Below are 26,990 nucleotides of genomic sequence, written 5' to 3'. Positions count from 1 at the left end.
TTTCACTATGTTGACCAGGCTGGTCTCGAACTCCTGGACTCACGTGATCTGCCCACCTTGGCCTCCCAAAGTGCTGGGATTATAGGCATGAGCCACCATGCCAGACCGAAAATGGCTATTCTTAAAAAGTCAAAAACAGCTGGAGGCTAGGGCTCATGCTTATAATCCCAGCACTTTGGGAGGCCAAGGTGGGCGGATGACCTGAGATTGGGAGTTCGAGAACAGCCTGACCAACATGGAGAAACCCCATCTCTACTAAAAATACAAAATTAGCCAGGCACGGTGGCGCATGTCTGTACTCCCAGCTACTTGGGAGGCTGAGACAGGAGAATCGCTTGAATCCAGGAGGTGGAGGTTGCAGTGAGCCAAGATCATGCCATTGCACTCCAGCCTGGGCAACAAAAGCAAAACTCCGTCTCAAAAAAAAAAAAAAAAAGTCAAAAACAACAGATGTTGACATGAATATGGAGAAAAGGGGATGCTTATACACTGTTGGTGGGAATGTAAATGGAAAACAGTATGGAGATTTCTCAAAGAACTAAAAATAGAACTACCCTTCAACCCAGCAATCCCACCACTGGGTATCTATCCAAAGGAAATCATTAATTTAAAAAGGACAGGCACTTGTATGTTCATCGCAGTACTAGTCACGATAGCAAAGTCATGGAACCAAACTAGATGTCTATCAGCAGTTGATTATTTGAATAAAGAAAATATGGTTATACACACCATGGAATACTTTGCAACCACAGAAAGAATGAAATCATGTCCTTTGCAGCAACATGCTTGGAGCTGGAGGCCATTATCTTAAGTGAACTAACTCAGAAACAGAAAATCAAAAACAGCATGTTCTCACTTATAAATGGGAACTAAACAATGGGTACACATGATGATGAAAATGGAAATAGACAGTAGGGACTCCAAAAGGGGGAGGGAAGAGGCAGCTGAGGGTTGAAAAATCACTTATTGGGTACAATGTTCAATATCTGGATGATGGATACACTAGAAGCCAAATCCCCACCCTTACACAATATACCTATGTAACGAACATGCACGTGTACCCTGTGAATCTTAAAACAAAACAAAGATATACAGCTTCTTAAGATTTTATAGTCAAAGAGCATTTTCACTGAAAGAGACTGGTACCCCAAAATTTAATTCAATTTTACAATTCTATACTCAGCCCCAAAGCTAAGACAATTAGAAACGAATAAATGCTAGCTCTTATGAAAATACTATGTAAGGACATTTATCTAGAAATATTTCGAGATGAAAACACAACATTTGATTCACATACTCCTTGTGAAGGCCACTATGTTGTCTGGTCTCTGTACATGACACCAGATATAAACATGTATTCCTGAAGAGGGAAAACAACTGCTGCATATTCAGGCTATGCATCTATGAAGGGAGTTCTTTCCCCTCAAAGGCAATATGTGTAACTATTTACATATTACCTCCACTTCCAAATGGGCAGTTCCCCATATGTGAGAATACATCCACAAGACCCAAGGGACAATTTATACATCTTTGTCTTGAATGTTTCTAGCACTCAAGGGAAATGTTTTACAGATAGAAACATTAGAAGATACCATTGTATCACTACACTTACTTGTATGCCTCTTGTTTTGTTTGAAAAGAATAATTTTGAAAGAGCTATTTTTACAAGATATACTGGAAAATCAGGAGAAAAAACAAAATGGAATATAAATACAGAATTCAGTAAGATGTAACATATCTAGTAGTTACAGACAGACTTATGGGTAAGATCTCAAAGAATTTATCAAGAAAAATAATTTTCTTCAGTAGTTTCTTGATTTTTGTACATTCCAGAGGCTAGAAATTTAGTAGATTTGGCTTTACCAAATAACTACTTTACTTACCACACCCTATTTTTGTCAAGAACTATTTCATATTAATTCATATTAATCTCAAGATAAAATAACTATGCAACCAGCAAAAACGAAACCAAAAATAGTAATCTTCTTTTAGAAGATTTCATTCTATATTCACATGCAGGTTACTAAATGGAATTAAAAGAATTTTATCCTTCTTTTTGAAGATTCAAATTTACCTTTTTCCTTAAATTAGACATAAGTAAAATTCCTAGTGCATACAGTATCTTCACTTATTATGATGACCTTAATAAATAAATTGATAAATAACTGAAAAAGTCAACAAAATGTGAACGTGTGTGATTTAACTATTAAAACAAATGGCTGAACCCTTGTTTAGATATAGTTGTTAGCATATAGTTAATGTAAATGAAATTCTTCTTTTTTTTTTTCTTTTTTTGAGACAGGGTCTCTCTGTTGCCCAGATGGAGTGCAGTGGTGCGATCTCAGCTCACCACAACTTCTGCCTCCCAGACTCAAGCGATTCTCCTGCCTCAGCCTCCTGAGTAGCTGGGATTACAGGCTCACGCCACCACATCCGCCTAATTTTTGTATTTTTAGTAGAGACGGGGTTTCACCATGTTGGCCAGGCTGGTCTCGAACTCCTGACCTCAAATGATCCACCTGCCTCAGCCTCCCAAAGTGCTGGGATTACAGGCATGAGCCATCATGCCCAGCCTTGTCAATTAAATTATTCTATGCCCAGGTTTCTAATCTACCAATGAAGACAGAAGTTACTCCTGCCTCCTGATTTCTAAAAGTCAAAAACTACTTTCCTTAATACCACTACTGTGGTCATCTCAATGCTGCACATTAATAGAATGAAGTTCTCTATATAAAACCAAGCTAAAACAATTAAGGTTCTACAGAGTCTGGACTTAATGACAACTGCCAAACATTTATAAATCCTTAAACGAGTTCAATTATTAGTTGCACAATTAAAATCAAACCAAAGCAAATGAACTAGTAAGTAAAACATTTATTATTGGTAATCAACTATGGAGCACAGGTATTTATTATGGAAAATCCTTCAACACTTGCTCCATTACAAATAATCCAAACACAGGCCATGTCTTACCTTGTTTTCTGCATAAGCAAGCCAGCGGCTCCCAAGAGCAATAGGATTCATGTTTGGCCCTGGACATGGATAGCAGCCTGAAAAATTTCAAATGGCACTATTGAGAAATTTCTTAATAACTTTTCTGTTGGTGCATCATATGTCGATGCCAGAAAAACAGAAAAATCAAATGCTTATATTTTTCAAGTCTCACATAAAATTCCTGTAACACTAGTCATTATTTTGTTAGCTAAGTAAGGTGCATTTTCCCCCTCTATTTAGTTTCCTTTTGGCTTAACTCTGTCCCAATAAGAAATAAATCTGGAAAGAACTGGTCATCACTTTCAGCAAACACTGGGCATTTTATACAGTTATTCCTAAACAAGAAAATGAAGTTAAGAAGGGCCATTTTAAGTCTAACATTCATAAATCAAGGAAGAATTTTGGGAGAGGAGAGAGAAATGATATGATGGGTTCAGGAATTTAAAGGCAAAAGATAAGTGAGACTATCAGACATGATACTACAATGGGGAGAGAAAAAGAACAAGTATTTGACCTCATTGATGCCAATGAAGACAAGCAACTCTGAAAGCCTGCCTCCACAGAAAGATGTTGGGGAATTGCATAATCCTTTGTATTTACATTTCACTCAATATCATTCTTCTTGCTTGCAGTTCTAGCCAATAACAACAGTTAACTGTTCTATGACATATATTTACCGTTTATTTTCTATCTTCCTCCAACTTGATCAGAGGGATGTGTGAAATTGAAGAATCGGTTTTCTTCACCACTGACTCTCCCCTGCCGCCACTCCCTAGTCATTCTGACTGTGTTCCTATTGCTATGCTCAAAAGCACTAAAGAAGCACACCTTACTGTCGCTTCCAGTACACAGCCATTTTTAGTCTAGCTCCCTAAACTGCCATCTATTTTGAATTTTTGTCTTGAAAAGAAAATAATAAACTTATAGAGAAGAGACAGACCCTAAAAGAAAATCCACATAAATAAAATAAAAGCTTTCTCATTTTATTGCTCCCCTTTTTAAAAACTGTTCGTTCATGCTACTGTTTGAAGGAGTATGTTTGCAATACTTAGGTTTTCTGGAAAACTGACTTCAGGTTAACTGTAATATTACTATTATCTATTAAATACATATTATGGAAACATATTTAGGACAAAAACACACTAAAAATTGTAAAAAGACAACATACTCTAATATAAATTGTGTAGTATTTACACAATAGACTCATTGAATAAATTAATCTTATTCATTAAAATATAATTTTATATGAGTATGTATACATGTATTCCATTGACAATTTCAGAGCTGGAGAAATGAGGATAAATATGATCTATAAGAAAGTTTTTTCCCTTTTAAAATTCGTCATGAAAAACAGAACCAAGTACTTGTGAACACTGGTGTCACGTTAGACATAGCTAGTCTCCTGAATTAGCTTTAAAACTAAATAATCTAACTCTCAATCAATTCTGATAGCCACTTTAACCTCACAAATACAAAAGGATCCTAAGGAAAAACACAGCTTACAATTCTTCATTTCATTTTTTGAGTCCGTATTTTTAGAGTTCAGTGGACCTCAAGAATTACAGTATATTGTAACGAAAACAATTGTTTTCCTCCTTTCCAAAAGAAAGCTTTATAGCTGGAATCAGCAGAACATAAGCCACTCAGCACCATCCCAACCTTATAAGCATGACTCCTTTAAAGATTAATCTTTGCCTCTAGGTAAACTCTGAAAACAAGTGAAGGGGTTGGGGGGACATGAATCTCTATAATACTAGGCCTAATTCTAACATGTTTACAATGTTATTGGACAAAGAGAACTGGATGTTAAAAGAACTCATTTCCCAACTTAAATGAAGGTAAAAAATTTTTAGAAGCACACTATATTTTTCCATTACTAAAAAAGTAATTAAGAAGGTACACAAGTATGATGCAATTTTAGATGGCATCCTCCCAGAAAGTGGTCCTAATGGAGAGATGACCTGAATTCATTTCAAAAAACACAAAACTGAACTACTCTCTTTGATACTTTGCCTTATTTTTCCTGGCAAGGACAAATAAAAAGTCTGAGCCCTTTTTTTAAAGAAAATAGGTATTTACATTTATAAGTCAACTGATTTTCAACAAGAATACCAAGACAAGTCAATGGTGAAAGAAGTCTTTTCAACAAATGGTGCTGGGACTACTGGATATCCAAATGCAAAAGCATTTGGACTGGAATGAAGGTGGACCCCTATCTCACACCACATACAAAAATGGATCAAAAGCTTAAATATAAAAGTTAAACAATTAAATTCTTAGAACAAAATATTGTAAATTTTAATGACCTTGGATTGGGCAATGGTTTCTTATATAGGACAAAAGAAAAATACATAAATTGGATTTCATCAAAACAAATGCAAATTTAACATGCTTTAAAGGACATCATAAAGAAAGTGAAAAGACGAGGCCAGGCGTGGTGGCTTACGCCTGTAATCCTAGCACTTTGGGAGGCCGAGGTGGGCGGATCACGAGGTCAGGAGATCGAGACCATCCTGGCTAACATGGTGAAATCCCGTCTCTACTAAAAATACAAAAAATTAGCAGGGTGTGGTGGTGGGCGCCTATAGTCCCAGCTACTTGGGAAGCTGAGGCAGGAGAATGGTGTGAACCCTGGAGGCGGAGCTTGCAGTGAGCTGAGATTGCACCACTGCACTCCAGCCTGGGTAACAGAGTGAGACTCCGTCTCAGAAACAAACAAACAAAACAAAACAAAAGAAGAAAGTGAAAAGACAATCTAAAGAATGAGGGAACATTTTTTGCAAAGAATATATCTGATAAGTGACTTATATCTAGAATATAAAATAACTATTACCACTCAGTATCGAAAAGACAAATAATTTAAAAATGGACAGAGATATACAAATGGCAAATAAGCACATTAAAAATGGTCAGTGTCATTAGCCACCAGGGAAATTCAAATTTCAAAATTACAAAAACTTGTAGCTAAATGTTCATACCCAAGAGAACATATGTCCACTGAAAAACTTGTGCACTAGTGTTCATACAAGCATTATCTACAACAGCCCAAAAGTAGAAACAAACTAAATATCTGTCAATGAACGATCAGATAAAATGTGGCATATGGCTAGGCGCGGTGGCTCACGCCTGTAATCCCAGCACTTTCGGAGGCCAAGGTGGGCAGATAACGAGGTCAAGAGATCAAGACCATCCTGGCCAACATGGTGAAACCCTGTCTCTACTAAAAATATAAAAATTAGCTGGGTGTGGTGGCGTGTGCCTGTAATCCCAGCTACTTGAGAGGCTGAGGCAAGAGAATCACTTGAAGCTGGAAAGTGGAGGTTGCAGTGAGCCGAGATTGTGCCACAGCACTCCAGCCTGGCAACAGAGTGAGACTCTATCTCAAAAAAAACAAACAACAACAACAACAACAAATGTGAACATCCTCCTCAGAAAAACACATAAGCATATAAAATATTAAATACCATTTCACAGATCTGTTTAACCATCATACAGCTGATTAATGACTCTCATAAGGTTTTATCAGTTTTTAGTTTAAAATTCCTGTTTTATTTTTGGTTTACTTTTCATGTATATAAAGCACACCATGACTTTCAGAGTACTGCCATTCTACGACTCAATGGGTGAGAATTGGGTGCAGAGAATGAAAAAGTCACAAGTTAGTTCATTGCATATATATTCACTGAGTGTCCACTATGTATCCGGCACCAGCACATGCCCTAAAAACATCATAGTGAACTTTTCCATCTTATGGAGAACCCAGAAAAACAAAGATAGGTTTAACTTTTAATGTAAGCTGAACTTAGAACTCACACTAACCTATCGATGAATTCTCATAAATATTACAAACTTGTTTCTTCACATAAAAGCAGAGCTCCTCTTTCAAAACTTAAAGATAATTTTGCATTTTAAAGTAAAATTTGCATTTCCATTTGTTCTATTTGTTATTAATCATTAACATAAATGAAGAACACATTAAAACCAAGAAATAACACTAAGATTATAAGAAATATGTTTTCTCCTCCAAGTAAAAACAGAGGCCAATGGAACAAGATTGCTTACTGTATACTCCTTTGATCTCTCTGGAGACTTCATATCTACCTTTCAATTTAAGAACACTGAAAATGATTGCTAATGACATCTATTGGTCTTTGTCTTTTGTTTTCCTAATCATACATGGGTTTTGGATTTCCACATCAGACAGCTGCTCAAGGCGACTTTTTCTTTATATCCAAATTCAAAGGTGTCTCCTTTCTCATCTTATTGGATGCGTTCCATTAACAGTCCTCTATCAGCTCTCTTTACCTGTTCCTTCCACCCTTTGGCACAAATTCCCATGATGCTTGCTCTGATGGACACAGCTGTCTCTACTTATTTTACAGTCCCTTCATTGTATTCACATATAACCAATGCACTAAAAAGGTATTACACAAAACCTTTTCAAACTATTTTAGAAGATAACTGCTTGCATGATCAAAACAACATCCTCATTAAGTGGAGATCTTGTCATTCGACATGGGCTATGGTCCTACCTTAAGAACTAGGTACCAATAAATGGAGAAAAACTATGTGCTACAGGCAAATGAACTACCACAAATGCTATCTCAGTATGCCCTGTCCCACCTGCTCCCTACATCCCAGTATCCTGTCCTCCAGTCTCTATATCCTATACCTTTCAGTCTAACAGGCAAAACAAGCTTACAGGCATGGGATTCACTTGACAAAAGTTTCAGTCTGTATAAAGGAACAGGGAGAAGAGGAGAAACTGGAGGAAAATAAGATTCTTTCTACTTATGAAGTGGCACCCTTTGTTCCTTAATTTTAAAAATCTGGTCATGGTAAATTTTGTTCTAAATAATGATATAAATCACTTTAGAGGAAGCTGTAATTTCAAAGAAAATCAGCCAAATTCCTTCATTCAAATATTTACAGAATATCATCAATCTTACCAACCTAAGATCATATGTCATATGCATCAATTTGACCCCTAGGGTTTTCAAGAAAAATAATTTGTAACTAAGAATGACATACCTCCTAACCGAAATATGAAATAAAATACATTACTACTATTGGTAAGGGTATTTGTAGATGAACAGGTAAGGGGGACCTGTAGTGAAATGCTACATCAAATTGTATCCAGAGTATGAAGAAAGAAATCACAAACATATGTTACTGTTGCTTTCTGAACTTTTTCATATTAAGTGCATATTGAAATATAATATACATGCAGCATTACCCAAATCAACAAAGTGAACACATATTGAACACATAAATAACCAGACAAAAAAAGGACATTACAGATTCCCCAAAGCACCCTCTTATACTCCCTTTCAGTCACTATTCTTCCCAAGATATGCACTATCCTACCTTCTGACAACTATATTAAAATTAAGAACATCTTTTCTCAAAGACATTACTGGCCAGGCATGGAGGCTCATGCCTGTAATTCCAGCACTTTGGAAGGCCAAGGCGGGCAGATCACCTGAGCTCAGGAGTTCAAGAACAGACTGGACAACATGGTAAAACCCCATCTCTACTAAAAATACAATAATTAGCTGGGCATGGTGGTGCATGCCTGTAGTCCCAGCTACTTGGGAAGCTGAGGCAGGAGAACTGCTTGAGCTCAGGAGGTGGAGGCTGCAGTGAGCCAAGAACATGCCACTGTGCTCCAGCCTGGGCAAAAGAGTGAGACTCCATCTCAAAAAAAAAAAAAAAAAAGACATTACTGGACCTATGTACATAGTTAATTACACTTATTTCCAACATTTATTCCCAGAAATGACAGAATGTACTTTTATTTACTACTCTTTTTTCAACATTTTAAACATTTAAGTAACATACATTTCAGATTTTATGAAATCCACACTAAATAGATTTTAAGGAATGCCCAACCCATGACAGCCAGTATGCAGACATTACTCTGAGAAAACAAGTGATAATCTTTGTGGGTCAGGAATTACTAAAAATTCATCACTGTGGACCTCCAGCCACTTGACCAGGACTTAACTAAAAGCTGCATTTCACTTTTAAAGTACCTTCTATAGTACCACAAACACCATTGATCCCTCTAGGTCTCTTCCTCCTGTAGTGAAGAATTCACAGAATACAAGAGAGACTAATGCTTTAACAAAACTTGTTTCATCTATTCAATGGTCCAGCAATTCAGGTGGAAGTATTCAGGAATACATGGCAAAGATGTCCCAAAAAGACATTAAGGAAAAAGGAAAGCATGAAAGGCATTAAGAAAGAGTGCTAACAACTCAGTCTGCTGTTCACGTTTATCAGATTTGACTTATGTTTTGTGCTTACTAAAAGTTTGCAGAACAGAAGATCCCATTTTCAAAGGGGAAATCCTTTAGAGATAGACAGGAGAGATATCACAGATACGAGAGAGATACTCAAGAGCTGACGCCTATGAAGACACAATTTTCTAACAAACTCATCCTTTCCAAAATTTCTGGATTTACCCCAATGTGACTTGTAAGAGAGAAATTTCATTCATCTATGCATATATATATGTATATATATGTGTGTGTGTATATATATATATCATTTCTTAAAATATTCACCACTTACTTTTAATTTCCAACTCAGACCTATAAAGATCTGTACTGATACTATATAAATAATTTTCTTCATCTGATAACTGTTGACAGAGAAGCACTACATTTTCAGACATACTATTATCACAAACATTTTCATTAACTAAACATTCTGAAAAAGAACCACTTGTGCTTTGAAAATGAACATAATTTTGATAAATGTATTCATCTTTAGTGAACTAGGTTTTATTATTAAAAGAACAAAAAAATCATTAATATTTTTATGTTGGCAAGGACATAATAGACACATTATGCCTTCCATGGTAAAACTTTATTTCCTCAATCCAAAACAAACTGAGTAACTCTTCTCTCAATGAGATTACTGTCTAGCAGCAAACAGAGAGAAAACGTATACAAAATAGAATGTAAGTGCCTTAAGAGAGGCAGAGATGACATACTACAAAAGCATTCCCAAAGGTTGTTGGTTAACAAATGAGGTCTGTTATCAAATAAATATGGGAAATAAAGAAATGTATTAAATAAATTTAAACAGACAAAATACTAATCACCATTGCTAGTCTCAACAGAAGGTAGCATTTCCTAAGCATATTTGACCAGGGCATCCTGATTTGCAAAGTATGTTGAAAATCTAATGTTCTACAAACAGACAGTGGGAAATGTTATCTTTAGGGAATTTAGAAGGAGAAGTTGCTGTAAGCTAAAGGGGTCAAGAAAGACTTCATATAAGAATTACTATCTACACTGGGCCCAGAAAGACATATAGGATTAAAACATCATAAAGAGAAGGGGTATTCGTGAAAAGGCCATTCTGGTCACGAAGCCAAAGGAAAAATGTACCTCCAACAAAATGAGAATAATGAGTGGTTCAAATTAAATGGGACATAAGAAGCATGAAAATTAAGTTGTAGAAAAGATTTAGCAAGGACGCTAAACTTTCATAAAGTAGGTTTTGGTGTACCAAAAACCTTGGGAGTTTCATTGATAGTAAACGGACAAGATAACCATATATCTGTGTTCACTCAGGACTTTACAAGTTTACATATGTTGATCAGAGTTAAGTCCAGTATGGCAACTGTGCAAATCAAAAGACTGCAGTTTGGATGATAATTATATAATCACTTGGTAATTTTTCAAAGTTCTTATCTTTCAGACATAGATAATAAATATGTACAAGTTAAATTCTATAATGTCTGCAATATGCTTCAAAATAATTGGGGAAGGGGTACAAATGAAAAAGACTGTCCATTATTTGATAGTTGTTGAAACTAGATAATAAATGCATGGGTGTTTATCATACTACTACTCTAATTATATACATGTATATATTTCCCAAAATAAAAAGTTATTGTTTATGGCCTTTACAGGAAAAGAAATGGCATTATCTGTGGCACTAGAAATTTAATTATGATACAGTATTTTTGCCATAGCACTATATTATTACATGTTTACATAATAGGCCAAATTATTGAAAATCGAAGACATTTATATATTTAAGATATATTTAACCATTTTAAGATGACTAAAAATACATTTTTTCTGCAAGAACTTTCAATTTCAAATAGCAATAAAAACTAGGAAGAATACATACTCTATTCTCTCTTCTGAGTAAAAGGTTTTTTCACTCTTTTCTCTGTCATATATGGTTTAAATTGAGAAATTATAGTAAAATTGGTAACATGAAACTGCTAAATTGCTTTCTTTGAAAATGTGCCAACTTCTATACTGATTCTGCCAATATATTTTCCAAGGCTTTACATGTTTACATTTTTTTCCATCATACAGAAAATCTGTAAGTTGACCCAAATGAGGACTTACCACAAATTCTCCTATTAGAAAATCTCAAGCTGCCAAATACTCCCACAGAAAAGCTGCAAATATTATCAATTTACAAAAACAAACAAAACTTTTAAAGGAAATTGTGCTTACAGCCTTATAAGTACATAAGTTTATTTAACAGTATTGAAGATTTTTAAACACTATTTTAAAATATAAGTCCTTATTTGAAAAATATATTTTTTTCACCTTTTGGTTAAATGACAGATACTAATGTTAGTAGAAACAAATTTTGCTTATATGTAAGGGTATAATGTATAGAAGTATGGTATGTTAAGCAATTTAACAACTGCTTTGAAAGTATGAAACAGCTACATGAAACTAAATCGCAAACTCAAGGAGAGTATGTAAGGAGAAAGTGAGGTAACCTACAACAAAGCTTGCTTAGTAATATAATGAAAATGTGTTGGAAAGTTGAAAATATATATCATACAAGTATATTACTCAATGAGAATATCCACAGAATCACAAGAAAATCATCAAAATTGACAACATTAAATACCGTCGAGAAAATTACAGTTAGTTTGCTGATTGTGTCAAGTAAGTAGTATAAACCCAAAGGCATAAGAAGGGAAAAAAAATTGGTACATACTTGTGACAAAGAATTTCTTTGTGAAAGTACAGCTATCAAAGGCAGCAATTTTCTCCTGCAAGACTACGACAAGGATCCTAAAATTAGAGAGAGAAAAAAAAAAAACAGAAAGAAAAAAAGTGAATGTGAAATTCTGTAAGTGGAATCAGAAATGCATTATATCGTCTAGATGAAAACAAGTGCCTACTAATGCAGTTTTAAAATTAAATATTTCCTATAATATTTAGGCTAGAAACTTCTGCCTCTTAAAATGTGTGAAAATATAAACCACAAAATCCTAGATATAAATAAGATAGAGATGACTAGAAGAAAAGTGATGGAAGAAAAAACTACCACCTCAAAAAATGTTTGTCTTTTAATAGTTTTGTTTCAGCCAGGCATGGTGGCTCATGCCTACAATCCCAACATTCCTGGAGGCCAAGGCAGAAGGATCACTTGAGCCTAGGAGGTTGAGACCAGCCTGGGCAACATAGGAAGACCCTGTCTCTATGAGAAATAATACAAATAAATTAGCCAGGTGTGGTGGTGTGAGCCTGTAGTCCTAGCTACTCAGGAGGCTGAGGCAGGAGGATCACTTGAGCCCAGGAGGTCAAGGCTGCAGGGAGCTATGATCGCACCACTGCACTCCAGCCTGGGCAACAGCAAGATCTTGTCTCTAAAAATATAAATACATAAAATAAAGTTTTGTTTTCATTTATTTTTGAATTGAATAAGTCTACAGTAAGGATGGATAAGATCAAGCCCAGCACAGTGTTGCACACCTGTAATCCCAGCTACTCAAGAGGCTGAGGCAGGAGAATCACTTGAGCCCAGGAGATTGAGACCAGCCTAGGCAATATAGTGAGATCCTATCTCAAAAGGAAATGAAAAAAAAGAATGGAGAAGATAATAAATTGTTGGCTATCTACTAAAGTGTTTTTCCAGTGATGTTTTATTCATGGTATTAAAGATAAAATGGATTTATGTAACCCATCACTTTAAGTTTAAATGGCAGATGAATTTCCCAACTGCTACTCATAAATATAAGTCATTTCTGATTGACTCAATATAGCAAAATTCACTAAGAATCTGTAAAAGCAATATTTTTCTCAATGCCCGAGATTTATAAATAGTTAGAAAATAATTTAGTTATAAATACTTTTTTAAAGCAAAATTCCTAAAATACATCCAAAGCCACTACTTTATATTGTGCTATCCTTGCAGTATATTAATATAAATAGCCAAGCTTAATATTTACTTTAAAAAATCAAATAAAGATTATAATTGTTACTAAATATTTAACAAACTAATAGCTTATTTTTCAAAATTGGAGGCTAGTAAATCTGAGCAACAGATGCTAATGAGTAGAAAAAAGGAAAATGTATTATTTCATATGCATGCTTCATTAACTTTGTTCATCTTTAAAAACAACAATTTCATTTACTGATGCAGAATAATTCTAATGAGTGACTACTGTTAGATCCTTGCGATTTTTTTTTCTAGTTGGGCCTGTTAAAAACTTTTCTATATATATTTTACTGGGTTGCTTCTTACTAATAAGTGATAATTTGCTATACATGTGTATATGTACTCTGAATATACAAAAAGGTAGAGATAATATCCTTATAAAGGAGATAATATGAAATTTTAGAATTACTCAATTGTAAATTCCATTTCTGTTCTGTTACTACACTAAAGCCTCAAACCACCTTGCCTACATATTATATCAACTTAATACCCTTTTAATGCCCTGACAGAAGAAAAGGCATTTCCATATTTAATTACCAATGTCTGTACTATTCCTCTACACACAGTATTTGACAGAAAATACCAAATAATGAAACACACACACACACAAAAAAATATGCACCATTATTAAGAGTCAATGGAACCAAAGAGAAAGTACTTAAGGGGTGTTTGTGTGTATGTGTGTATATACATACAGATATATACATACAGATATATATGGGGGGGTGTGTATATGTGTATATACATACAGATATATACATATAGACATATATGGGGTGTGTGCATATATACATACAGATATACACATACAGATATATATGGGGTGTGTGTATGTGTGTATATACATACAGATATATACACACAGATATATATGGTGTGTATGTGTGTATATACAGATATATACATACAGATATATATGGTATGTTTGTATATACATACAGATATATATGGGGTGTGTGTATGTATATGTGTATATACATACAGATAGATATGGGGGTGTGTGTGTATGTGTGTATATACATACAGATATATATGGGGTGTGTGTATGTATATGTGTATATACATACAGATAGATATGGGGGTGTGTGTGTATGTGTGTATATACATACAGATATATATGGGGTATGTGTGTGTATGTGTGTATATACATACAGATAGAATGGGGGGTGTGTATGTGTGTATATACATACAGATATATATGGGGTGTGTGTGTATGTGTGTATATACATACAGATAGATATGGGTGTGTATGTGTGTATATACATACAGATATATACATACAGATATATATGGGGTGTGTATGTGTGTATATACATACAGATATATATGGTGTGTGTGTACGTGTATATATACATACAGATATATACATACAGATATATATGTGGCATGTGTGTATGTGTGTATATACATACAGATATATATGGTGTGTATGTGTATATACATACAGATATATATGGGGTATGTGTGTGTATATGTGTACATACATACAGATAGATATGGGGGTGTGTGTGTATGTGTGTATACACATACCGATATATATGGGGTATGTGTATGTGTGTATATACATACAGATAGATATGGGTGTGTGTGTGTGTGTATGTGTGTATATACATACAGATATATATGGGGTGTGTGTGTATGTGTGTATATACATACAGATATATATGGGGGTGTGTGTGTATGTGTGTATATACATACAGATATATACATACAGATATATATGGGGTGTGTATGTGTGTATATACATACAGATATATACATACAGATATATACGTACAGATATATATGGGGTGTGTGTGTATGTGTGTATATACATACACAGATATATGTGGCGTGTGTGTGTATGCGTGTATATACATACAGATATATACCTACGGATATACACGGGGTGTGTGTGTATGTGTGCATATACATACAGATATACACATAAGTGTATATATACACACACAAATGCACATATATACAAACACTCTATATATACACATACACACATGCACATAATATTCTCATTCCTTCTCATAATTTATTTTATAAACATAGAATATTAAAAACTAGAAACTGTCAGACTGGATAATGATACCATATTATGTCTACACCAACGAATTCAAACACAAAACTAGCTTAAAACTGAAAAACGGAAAAATACATACCATACGTATAGTTAACAAAAGAGCTGAAATGGATATATTATTATCAGATAAACATTAAGAACAAGAATATCACTATTAACAAAGGATGGTTCATAAAGGGTCATAATAACCATAAACGTATCTGAACCCAATGACAGAAACTCAAAAGATTTAAGAAAAATAGAATAACAATCCTATACAATTTATCATAGAAAATTCCAAAAAAAGAAATACCTTCCTAAGGGTCTAATGAATCAAACAAAAAAACAGACAAGGCATAATAAGAAAAAGAAAATATACATGAATCTCCCTCATGAACATAGATGCAAAAATTAAATCCAGGAATATATAAAAAGGATTATAGATAATTACCCCTAGGGTGAAACCCAGGGTGTAAGAATGGTTTAACACTGGGAAATCATCTAATATAATTTATTCTTTTAACAAATTGAAAAGGAAATACATAACCATCTTCATATTGACTTCACTAAATACAATGCCCGGTTATGCAAAAAAAAAAAAAAGTTGGCAAACTAGAAAATAAACTGCTGAACTTAATAATCAACACATACCCCACACTACTTCCCTATAAATAAACCTACAGCTGGAAATAAAACCAAATCTCTAGGTAGACTGATCAAGAAAATAGAGAGATTGGGCACAGTGGCTCATGCCTCTAATCCCAGCTCAAGGCAGGAGGACCACTTGAACCAGGAGTTCTAGACCAGCCTGGACAACATAGTGGGACCTTGTCTCTACAAAAAAAAAGGTTAAAAAAATTAGCCAGGCATGGTGGCACATGCCTGCAGTTCCAGCTACAGGGAGGCTGAGTCAAGAGGACTGCTTGAGCTTGGGAGTTTAAGGATGCAGTGAGCCGTGATGGTGCCACTGCACTCCAGCCTGGGTGACAGACTGAGATCCAGTCCTCCCAACCCCCAAAAAGAAAAGAAAATAGAATTCATAAATTACCTACACCACTAGATAACCTACAGTCATTAAATTAACAATGTACGAATATTACAACAACTTAATTTCAATAAATTAGAAGACTTAATGGACAAATGACTGGGAAGACCATTGTCAAAACTATTGATAAATTATCAAAACTAATAAATGGACAAATTATCAAGACAAATTATCAAAACTTGTGCTAGAAAGAACTTTAAAACCTTAACAGACTTGTAAATATAAAATAAATTGAATGTGTGATTGAAAATGTTCCTACAAATAAATGGTATTATCTTTCATGGTTACAGTCAGAATTCACATGGCATCGTTTTTTTGTTTAGGAGTCAAGACTTGAGTTTTTTCTGTATCAATATCTGAGTGCTGGAGCAATACTTACTGAAAAAACTTACCTGCAGCGGAACCTTTATAAGTCACATGTCCATAGAGGGTTGTGTGTGTCTAATCTGAGATTCTATTCTGTTGCATTGGTACACTTATCTATATTTTCATTAGCATCAGACTTTATAAATTACTGTTTTATTGGGGGGTTACAATGGGGGAGCGATAAATGTTCTGAGTCAGTGTTGCTATCTTGTTTCAGTAAGGTTTACATATCTTCTCTTTATTACATTTATTTATTTGAAGACTTATTACCCTTAAAATTGCCTGCCATACTGACAGAAGGAATTTTCAAGGATACATCTGTTCCTGCACACTTCCCGAGACCCTTTTGATCCCTTAGTGCTTTAAACTACTAGGTCTCCAACAGAGCCTATGCTTCTGGGAGTGAACTATAGTTTACTTACATCCCTTCTGCACCAATAAATTCCCACCATAGTCTCCTTTCAGACATATCATACACTCTTGTCATATCACCTCTTGCAAGGGCTCCTGAATAAGCTCTACCTTCCTCAAATTCAAAATTTCTAGTTGTAGTATTCACTCTTGCGCAGTTATGAATTAAGCATGGGCTACAGGTGATTTCATATGCTCCATTTATTGATATGTATGCTTTTTGGAGAATGAGAAGCAATTCAGATATAGGTGGCCACATTTATCTGTGGGGGACCTGAAACCTTTAAATGTACCTAAGCAACTGAGCAACTATATTTTGCGATTAATTTTCAGATGATATACAACTACAGTTTTGATTTCCTCTTTAAAATGGAGCAAACATTTTAAATTAAAGAGGAAAGCAAATAAGAGAAAGAGTTTTGTGTTGTTGTTTTTTGACTTCTAGTATATTTATGTAATTGAAATACAAGGAAGCAGTGGTCTAAAAATCTTCTCTGTACTTTTTAGAATGTGTTCATGTTACTTTTTGACCAAATAAAATGTAATCAAGTTTGTGACAGCACAAAGGACAGTTCAGGGTTAAATATGTCTGCAGGACCTACCCATTCAAAAATGTTGTTTAACACTTCTATACCCTTCGGACCAATCTGATGTGTCACGGGACAATCATATTATTCTAGCAATAATATATTGGGTATTTTTCCTACGTCCTATAATTTTCATCTTTCTATGCTTGAATTCAAATATTTCTCTTATTAGTATCAAAACCCACCTTCCTTTTATTTGTATTTGTTAAGTATGTCTTTGCCCTCCCTTCTACATTCAACCTTACTGAGTCACGTTTCAAAACATCTCTTTAAAATCTAACCTGTGAGTCTTTTGCTTCACTTAAATTTATTGAAATGGCAGAAAACAATTTATTTTCTATATTTCAGGTGTTTAGCTTTTTAACGGCACAGAAGATTTATACGAGGCATGTAAGAGCTAATGATCAAGATATTTACCATCCCAAGGCTTCAGTTTGCTTAAATGGAACAGGAAAGTGCTGAGTGATAGAAGATTCCTAAGGTTCCTTTCTCCTCTAATGTTCTGTGATTAATTTGTCATTAGCAGTAGAGGTCACATAGAAGTTCAAGATAGATCTGAATATTTTCCCAGCAATTAAATGAAATAAATTTTAAAGGATACAAATTAGTCTAGTCCCTATTTTAGCTCCACTGTGAAGTGTGAAGGAATAAAAATATTTTAAAGCATTTTTTTATAGTTCAGGAACATGCTTTTCAAAAATTTTGGTGGGCTCTCCCAGCAAAACTACATTTCACATCATAAATCAGCATACACAAAATACATATAAAAAGCTACATTAAAAGATTTCTCAAAACAATACTTAACCTTTTTAAGTTTGCTCAGATACTTTCTATTCATTTCCATTTTGTTTTACAAATGCTTGTTATATCCCACTAAACTGAATTCACAATTCCCTAATGGATCAAGACTAGAAGTCTGAATATATTCATCAAGAAATCTTAGAGCTATTCCACTGAACAGAATTCAGAAGGTGTTTCCTTGAGATTTTTAAAAATAAATCTAAGTTAGTCATTGAAACTGGTAGAGTTCTCCATGCCCAGGAGAGCATGTTTCTTATTTTTACACAAGAAACATATGAAAAAATCCTTACCGTTTATTGCAATGGAGATCATAAATAGGTGTCTTAAACTGAATGGACTTGACCATCTCCCCAGTACGAAGTGAATACAGATCCACACAACAGTACGGTGGGCTTGTGCTAAAAAAGAAAAAAGAAAGAAAAATGTCATTTTTTTAAAAAAGAAGAAAGACCAATAATAACCTCTATACTTTTTCATTAACACAATATTCAAACCTCTGATTAACAAGATATTAGTAAATTGATTAAAAACTTATCCCAGAAATGATCATAATACATACTTTATTTTATGTCAACAAGTTAGGAATGCAAAATTTGGTGAAGAAAAAATATCACTCACCAAATTAGTACTACACAGAAGAAAAATGATATGATTAGGCCAGCGCAGTTGCTCACGCCTGTAATCCCAGCACTTTGGGAGGCTGAGGCAGGTGGATCACGAGGTAAGGAGTTTGAGACCAGCCTGGCCAACATAGTGAAATCCTGTCCCCACTAAAAAAATACAAAAATTAGGCAGGCATGGTGGCATGTGCCTGTAGTCCCAACTACTCTGGGAGGCTGAGGCAGGAGAATCGCTTGAACCTAGGAGGCGGAAGGTGCAGTGAGCCAAGATCGCATCACTATACTCCAGCCTGGGCGACAGAGCAAGAATCTGTCTCAAAAAAAAAAAAAAAAAAACTGAAAGAAAAGAAAAATGGTATGATTACACCAATAGATACATAAAATAATCTAATAAACTTCAAAGCCTATTCGTGATAAGAAACATTTCCTTAATATGATAAAGGGTACCAATCTTAAAACTAATGAACAAGGCCGGGCGCGGTGGCTCAAGCCTGTAATCCCAGCACTTTGGGAGGCCGAGGCGGGCGGATCACGAGGTCAGGAGATCGAGACCACGGTGAAACCCCGTCTCTACTAAAAATACAAAAAAATTAGCCGGGCGTGGTGGCGGGCGCCTGTAGTCCCAGCTACTCGGAGAGGCTGAGGCAGGAGAATGGCGTGAACCCGGGAGGCAGAGCTTGCAGTGAGCCAAGATTGCGCCACTGCACTCCAGCCTGGGCGACAGAGCGAGACTCCGTCTCAAAAAAAAAAAAAAAAAAAAAAAAAAAAACTAATAGCAAACACCCATAAAATATGAAAAGGTCTGACCCTAAAATCAGGATGTAGGAAAAAATGCTCATTATCATAACTTCTATTCAACACAGTATGGAAGGTCTTATGCATAAGCCAAGAAAAGTAATTACTACAAGGAAGAAATAAAGCTGTCATTATTTGCTAAAAACTTGATTGTATAAAAGCAAAAAATACCAATCTGTACACAGAAATATATATCATCTGTGCATACACACACAGACGCAAATTCCTAATAAAGACCAACTGTTAGAATATATGGATTTACCAAGGTCACTAGATAAAAGTATAATATACAAACATCAGGTATATTTTTATAAATTGAGAAACAATTAGTAAAATTTTTTTTTAAATCATATAAAATGACATTAAATATCAAAACCATTGACTATCTTGGAACAAATCTAAGGAAAGATTCATAATATATCTACACAAGAAATAATAAAATGGTTTTTTAAAAACCTACATAGGGGAGGCGTGGTGGCTCACGCCTGTAACCACAGCACTTTAGGAGGCCAAGACGGGCAGATCACTTGAGGTCAGGAGTTTCAGATCAGCCTGGCCAACACAGTGACAGCCCATCTCTACTAAAAATAGAAAACTTATCCGGGCATGGTGGCAAGCACCTGTAATCCCAGCTACTTGAGAGGCTGAAGCAGGAAAATTGCTTGAACCTGGGAGGCGGAGTTGCAGTGAGCCAGGATTGTGCTACTGCACTCCAACCTGGACGACAGAGTGAAATTGTCTCAAAAAAAAAACAAAAACAAAAAAACCTATGTAAAAGAAAATAACATAGCCTAAAAGATTCTCTAAATTGATAGTTTAAAACCTCCTCAAAAATATACCAGAAATGAGATCTCATTCTAGAATGTATGTGGAAATGCATTCCACATAATAAGACTTATTGTAAAGGTACAATAAAGAAAAAACTGTGTTCTAGACAGAGGGACAGATAAAGAAATCAATGTTTCCAATTTAAGAAAGTTTTACACAAGGAGCTAGTTAAATTCAATAAAAGGAAATAAAGAAATAAGGAATAAGGAAATAAAAATGCAACAAGAATTTGTTAAAATAAAATGAGTAAGCAAAGGGGGAAATCAATAAAACAAAAACTTTGTTATTTTTAAAGATAATAGACTCAACTCTAGTCAAAGTGTTCAAAAAAGTAATAAAGAAGGAACAAATAATGAAGGAAATAGGAAATATTCTGATGACACAGACAAATGCCTTAAAATGTACAGAGTGCCAAAACCAACCTACACATAAAGATAATTTGAATAGCTCACGATATAAAAGGAAATTGAATTCATAACTTCTTGCAAAGAAAATCCTCAAAAATGCCTTCATCTGTAAGCTCTATCAATTATTCAAACAAAAAATTATACCTATGACACACAAACTCTTTTGTAAGGTAGAAGAATCACTTTCCAATATATTTTATAATGTCAGTAGCACATATCCAAAAACTAAATATATTGCAAGAAAATAAAATATATGCTTGTATATCTATATGTCTCATAAATATACGCCCAAAACTCATTAAGAAAATATTAGCAAATAGCTGGGCACGGTGGCTCACGCCTGTAATCTCAGCACTTTGGGAGGCCGAGGCAGGCGGATCACCTGAGGTTGGGAGTTCAAGACCAGCCTGACCAACATGGAGAAACCCCATCTCTACTAAAAATGCAAAAATTAGCCAGGGGTGGTGGTGCATGTCTGTAATCCCAGCTGCTCGGGAGGCTAAGTCAGGAGAATCACTTGAAACTGGGAGGCAGAGGTTGCAGTGAGCCGAGATTGCATCATTGTACTCCAGCCTAGGCAACAAGAGCAAAATTCTGTCTCAAAAAAAAAAAATTAGCAAATAAAATCCAGCAATACAAAACCAAGTGAACTTTATTGCAGGAATGCAAGGCTGGTTTACTACAAAATATCTATTAATGTAATACACCATATTCACAGAAAAAAGGGGGGAACCACTATGATTATTACATTAGAAAGATGTAGATATGGCATTTTTAGGAATAAAAATGCAACACCCTTTTCAAGAGAAAAACACTCAACAAACCATAATTAGAATTTCTTCTACCTTATAAAGTGCACCTATAAAAAAATCTACAGATATAAGAATAAACGCCTTCCCCATAAAGTCAAGAACAAGGCAAAATTGTCTGCTTTTATCACTTCTACTCAACATTGTATAAGAAATGTTACCCAGTGCAATAATTACAGATAAATAAATCTAAAACATCCAGATTGTCAAGGTAGAAATAAAACCATCACAGATAACATAATCTATTTATAGATAACATTATCTACATAAAAAATCCCAAAGAATCTCTTTAAAAAGCTACTAGAACTTTACCAAGGTTGCAGAATTCAAGGTCTGCATATACAATCGTGTTTGTATAGAAATGAACAATTTGAAACTGAAAGTATTTGCAATAGCATGAAAATATGAAATAATTCTATGTAAGTCTAACAAAATACATGCAAGATTTATATATTAAAAACTATAACATGCAGATAAAATAAATCAAAGACCTAAATAATAGTAAATACCATGTTCTTGGATTGGGAGTTATAATTTTCTTAAGATGGCAAGTCTCCCCGAACTGATCTATGTATTTAATAATCACAATCAAAATCCTACCAGGCCTTTTTAAAGACAATGACAAGCTAACTTTAAAATCTTTATGCAAATTAACATGATTCTTACACACGAGCATACCTAATTTACTGCACCTCACTTTACTGTGCTTTACAGATATTGCATTTTTTTTTTAACAAATTGAAGGTTTGCAGGAACCCTGTGTCAAGGAAGTCTACTGAAGCCATTTTTATAACACCACATGCTCAAATGGTGTCTCTCCATCACATTTTGGTAATTCTCATAATACTTCGAACTCTTTCATTTATTATTATATCTGTTAGAATGATCTGTGATCAGTGATCTTTGATGTTACTATTGTAACTGTTTTGGGGCACCACAAACTGGACCCATAGAAGACAGTAAATTTAATCAATAAATGAGTGTGTTCTGAAAGCTCCACCTACCAGCTATCCTCCTGTCTCTCTCCCTCTCCTCAGGCCTCCTTCATCACTGAGACACAGCAATATTGAAAGTAGACCAATTAATAATCCTACAATAGCCTCTAAGTGTTCATTTGAAATAAAGAGTTGCACATCTCTCATTTCAAATCAAAGGCTAGGAATGATGAAGCTTAGCAAGGAAGACGTACTGAAAGCTGATACAGGCAGAAAACCAGACCTCTTACACCACATAACCAAGTCATGAACACAAAGAAAAAGTTCTTGAAGAAATTAAAAGTGCTACTCCAGTGAACACATGAATGAGAAGAGAGCGAAACAGGCTTATTGCCGATATGGAGAAAGTTTTAGTGGTTTAGATAGAAGATTAAACTAAACACAACATTCCCTTAAGCCAAAGCCTAATCCAGAGCAAGGTCCTAATACTACCCATGGCAGTGCCTAAATGACTTAGCTGGATCCCTACCCCATTTTTGTTGGCCAATGCAATGCCTATGTAATATGGCTAAATTCCTAGTCAGCTTTAACTCCATTTATTTTTAGGAAACAGGATGTCTGTGGTCAGAAGTTCCTTCTTAGGTCTAAACTAGCTAAAGCTGATGAAATCCACAATGGCAGCTTACTCGACCTCTGAAGAACCTCTAGCTTCATTATAATCCAGTTTCCATGCTAAGTGACACTCCCATCAGCACTATGACAGTTGACAATCACCATGACAAAGACCAGAAGAGACCAGGAAAGCAGAGAAAAGAGGTGGCTCCTTGATTCCAGGAAAATCTCCATCCCTTTCCAAGAAAAACATATTCCTCTCCTGGCTCTTAATGCCCAAACCCTTCATTAAAGATGCCCTATATCTGTAACATCCAGGTTTCTCAGGAGCTGAGAAGTTAAGCTAAGTTCTCACTTCTCCAATTCCAAGGCTACTGAATAAAGCCTGCACTGCCTGACACTCACTTTCAGTTCGACGTGTTGGTTTCATGACACTGAACAGGAAAGAGCCCCGTAAGGGGTAACCAGGACTCTCCATCAGCAAAAAGATTATGATTCACTGAAGTATCAGATCATCAGTATTTTTTAGCAATAAAGTACTTTTTAATTAAGGTATGTACATTGATTTTTTTTTTTAGACATAATGCCATTATACACTTAAGAGACTACAGTACAGGGTAAACATACCTTTTTTGGTTTTGTTTTTGTTTTAGATACAGGGCCTCACTCTGTCACCTGAAATGGAATTCAATGTAGCCTCTAATTCCTGATCTCAAGCAATCCTCTAGTCTCAGCATCCTGAGTAGCTGGGGCTACAGGTGTGCACCACCACATTCAGCTAATTTTTTTATTTTATTTTATTTTTTTAGACAGTGTCTTGCTTTGTTGCCCAAGGTGGTCTTAAACTCCTGGCTTCAAGCAAGCCTCCCACCTTACCTCCCCAAAGTGCTGGAAATACAGGAATGAGCCACTGAGCCTAGCCAAACATAACTTTTATATGCACTGGGAAACCAAAAAATTCATGTGACTTGCTTTATTATGGAATTTGCCTTATTGAGGTCATCTTGAACTGAACCTACACTATATAATATCTCTGAGGTATGGATGTATACAAATGATATACATGTATAAGACGTATAAAGCTGCAATAGTCAGGATAGTAAGGTACTGGTATAGGCATACACAAATATTTCAAGGAAACAGAATAGTGAGTCGAGAAATAAACTCACATTTGTATGGCCAACTGATTTTCATCAAAGGTAAAATATAACTAAATGATGAAAAGATCATTTGTGGAACAAATGGTGCCAAAAGACTCAGATTTCTATATGAAAAAAATTAAATTGCTCCAAAAACAAACTCAAAATGGATCATAAGTCTAAAAATACAATAGCAAAAACTATGCATCAAGGACAAACTACAGGAGAAAAATCTTTGTAACCTATTTCCTAAACAGAAAAAGAAATGCATGAAAATAGATATAATTGACAAAACACAATTTATCAAAATGTGAAACGTTTACTGTTTAACAGACAGAAATTAAAAATGAAAAGGCAAGTGCCATATTATGAAAAAATAAATGCAAAATATATATCTGACAAAGGGTTTGTGTCCAAAATACTTTTTAAATTCTGCATGCGCCTGTAGTCTCAGCTACTAGAAAGGCTGAGGCAGGCGCAATTTGAGGATGCAGTGAGCTCTGATCATAGCACTACACTCCAGTGTGGGCAACAGAGTGAGACCCTGTCTCAGAAAAAAAGAAAAAAGAAAAGAAAATCTTATGACTCAACAATGATGATGCATGCAACACATTTTTTACCACCTCTATGCACAGAAACTAGGAAACATAGGAGAAATGGATAAATTTCTAGAAACACAACAACCTCCCAAAATTGAATCAGGAAGAAATTAAAACCCTGAACAGACCAATAATGAATGCCAAAATTGTATCTGTCATTTTTTAAAACCTACCAATGAGAAAAAGCCCTGGACCAAATGAATTCACAGCCAAATTCTACCAGATGTATAAAGAAAAGCTGCTACCAATCCTACTGAAATTATTATAAAAAGTCGAGCATGAGGGACTCCCCCTAACTCATTCCATGAAGCCAGCATCATTCTGTTTTTTGTTTGTTTGTTTGTTTGTTTTGAGACAGAGTCTCCCTGTCTCCCAAGCTGGAGTGCAGTAGCGCAATCTAGGCTTACTGCAAGCTCTGCTTCCAGGGTTCACGCCATTCTCCTGCCTCAGCCTCCTGAGTAGCTGGGACTACAGGCACCCGCCACCATGCGCAGCTAATTTTTTGTATTTTTAGTAGAGACGAGGTTTCATCATGTTAGCCAGGACGGTCTCAATCTCCTGACCTCATGATCCGCCCACCTCAGCCTCCCAAAGTGCTGGGATTACAGGCATGAGCCACCGCGCCCGGCCGAAGCCAGCCTCATTCTGATACCAAAACCTGGCAGAGACATTAACAAATAAAGAAAACTTCAGGCCAATATCCCTGATGAACACAGATGCAAAGCTCCTCAACAAAATACTAGCAAATCAAATCCAGCAGCACATAGAAAAGCTAATCCACCATGATCAAGTAAGCTTTATTCCTGGGATGCAAGTTGAGTTCAACATATGCAAAACAATAAATGTGATTCATCATATAAACAGAACTAAAAACAAAAAAACAAATGATCATCTCAAGGGATGCAGAAAAGGCTTTCAATAAAATTCAATATTCATGTTAAAAACCTTCAATAAACTAGATATTGAAGGAACATACCTCAAAATAATAAGAGCCATCTATGGCAAACCCACAGCCAACATGATACCAAACAGGCAAAAACTGGAAACATTCCCCCTAAGAACCAGAATAAGACAAAGACGCCTACTCTCACCAATCATCTTCAACACAGTTCTGGAAGTCCCAGCCAGAGCAATCAGCCAAGAGAAAGAAATAAAAGGCATCCAAATAGTAAGACAGGAAGTTAAACTATCTCTAGTCGCAGACGATATGATTCAATACCTAGAAAACTCTTAGTCTCTGTCCAAAGGCTCTTAGATTTGTTAAACAACTCCAGCAAGGTTTCAGGATATAAAATCAATGTATAAAAATCAATAGCATGTCTATACACCGATAATATCCCAGCTGAGAGCCAAATCAAGAAAGTAATCTCATTCACAATAGCCATAAAAGGAATACAATACCTAGGAATACTGCTTACCAGAAAGGTAAAAGACCTGTAAAATGAGAATTACAAAATGCTGCTGAAAAAAGTCAGAGATGACATAAGCAAATGGAAAAACATTCCATGCTCATGGATAGGAAGACTCAATATCATTAAAATGTCCATACTACCCAAAGCAACTTACAGTTTCAATGCTATTCCTATCAAACTACCAAAGGCATTTTTCACAGAATTAGAAAAAAAAGTATTCTAAAATTCATATGAAACCAAAAAAGAGCCTGAACAGTAAAAGCAATCCTAGGCAAAAAGAACAAAGCTGGAGGCATTGCACTACTTGACTTCAACTATACTACAAGGCTACAGTAACCAAAATAGCATGGTACTGATACAAAAAC

The 26,990-nt window shown here is 35.2% G+C and overlaps 1 protein-coding gene across 4 annotated transcripts in view; it reads right to left on the bottom strand.

Annotated features, from left to right (window-relative positions):
• BCAS3 (BCAS3 microtubule associated cell migration factor) overlaps nucleotides 1–26,990 on the bottom strand; it is a 714,356-nt gene that overhangs the window by 496,362 nt on the left and 191,004 nt on the right. For all 4 annotated transcript variants that reach the window (XM_030828111.1, XM_030828114.1, XM_030828113.1 and 1 more), the window contains exons 8-10: nucleotides 18,760–18,867; nucleotides 11,983–12,059; nucleotides 2,974–3,050 (exon numbers count right to left, since the gene is read on the bottom strand). In XM_030828111.1, coding sequence (XP_030683971.1) covers nucleotides 2,974–3,050; nucleotides 11,983–12,059; nucleotides 18,760–18,867 — 262 coding nt within the window. The remainder of the gene's footprint in view (nucleotides 1–2,973; nucleotides 3,051–11,982; nucleotides 12,060–18,759; nucleotides 18,868–26,990) is intronic.

This window comes from Nomascus leucogenys, chromosome 14 (assembly GCF_006542625.1).
Source record: "Nomascus leucogenys isolate Asia chromosome 14, Asia_NLE_v1, whole genome shotgun sequence".
Classification (NCBI taxonomy): Eukaryota; Metazoa; Chordata; class Mammalia; order Primates; family Hylobatidae; genus Nomascus; species Nomascus leucogenys.
This window is presented reverse-complemented; position numbering and strand designations above follow the sequence as displayed.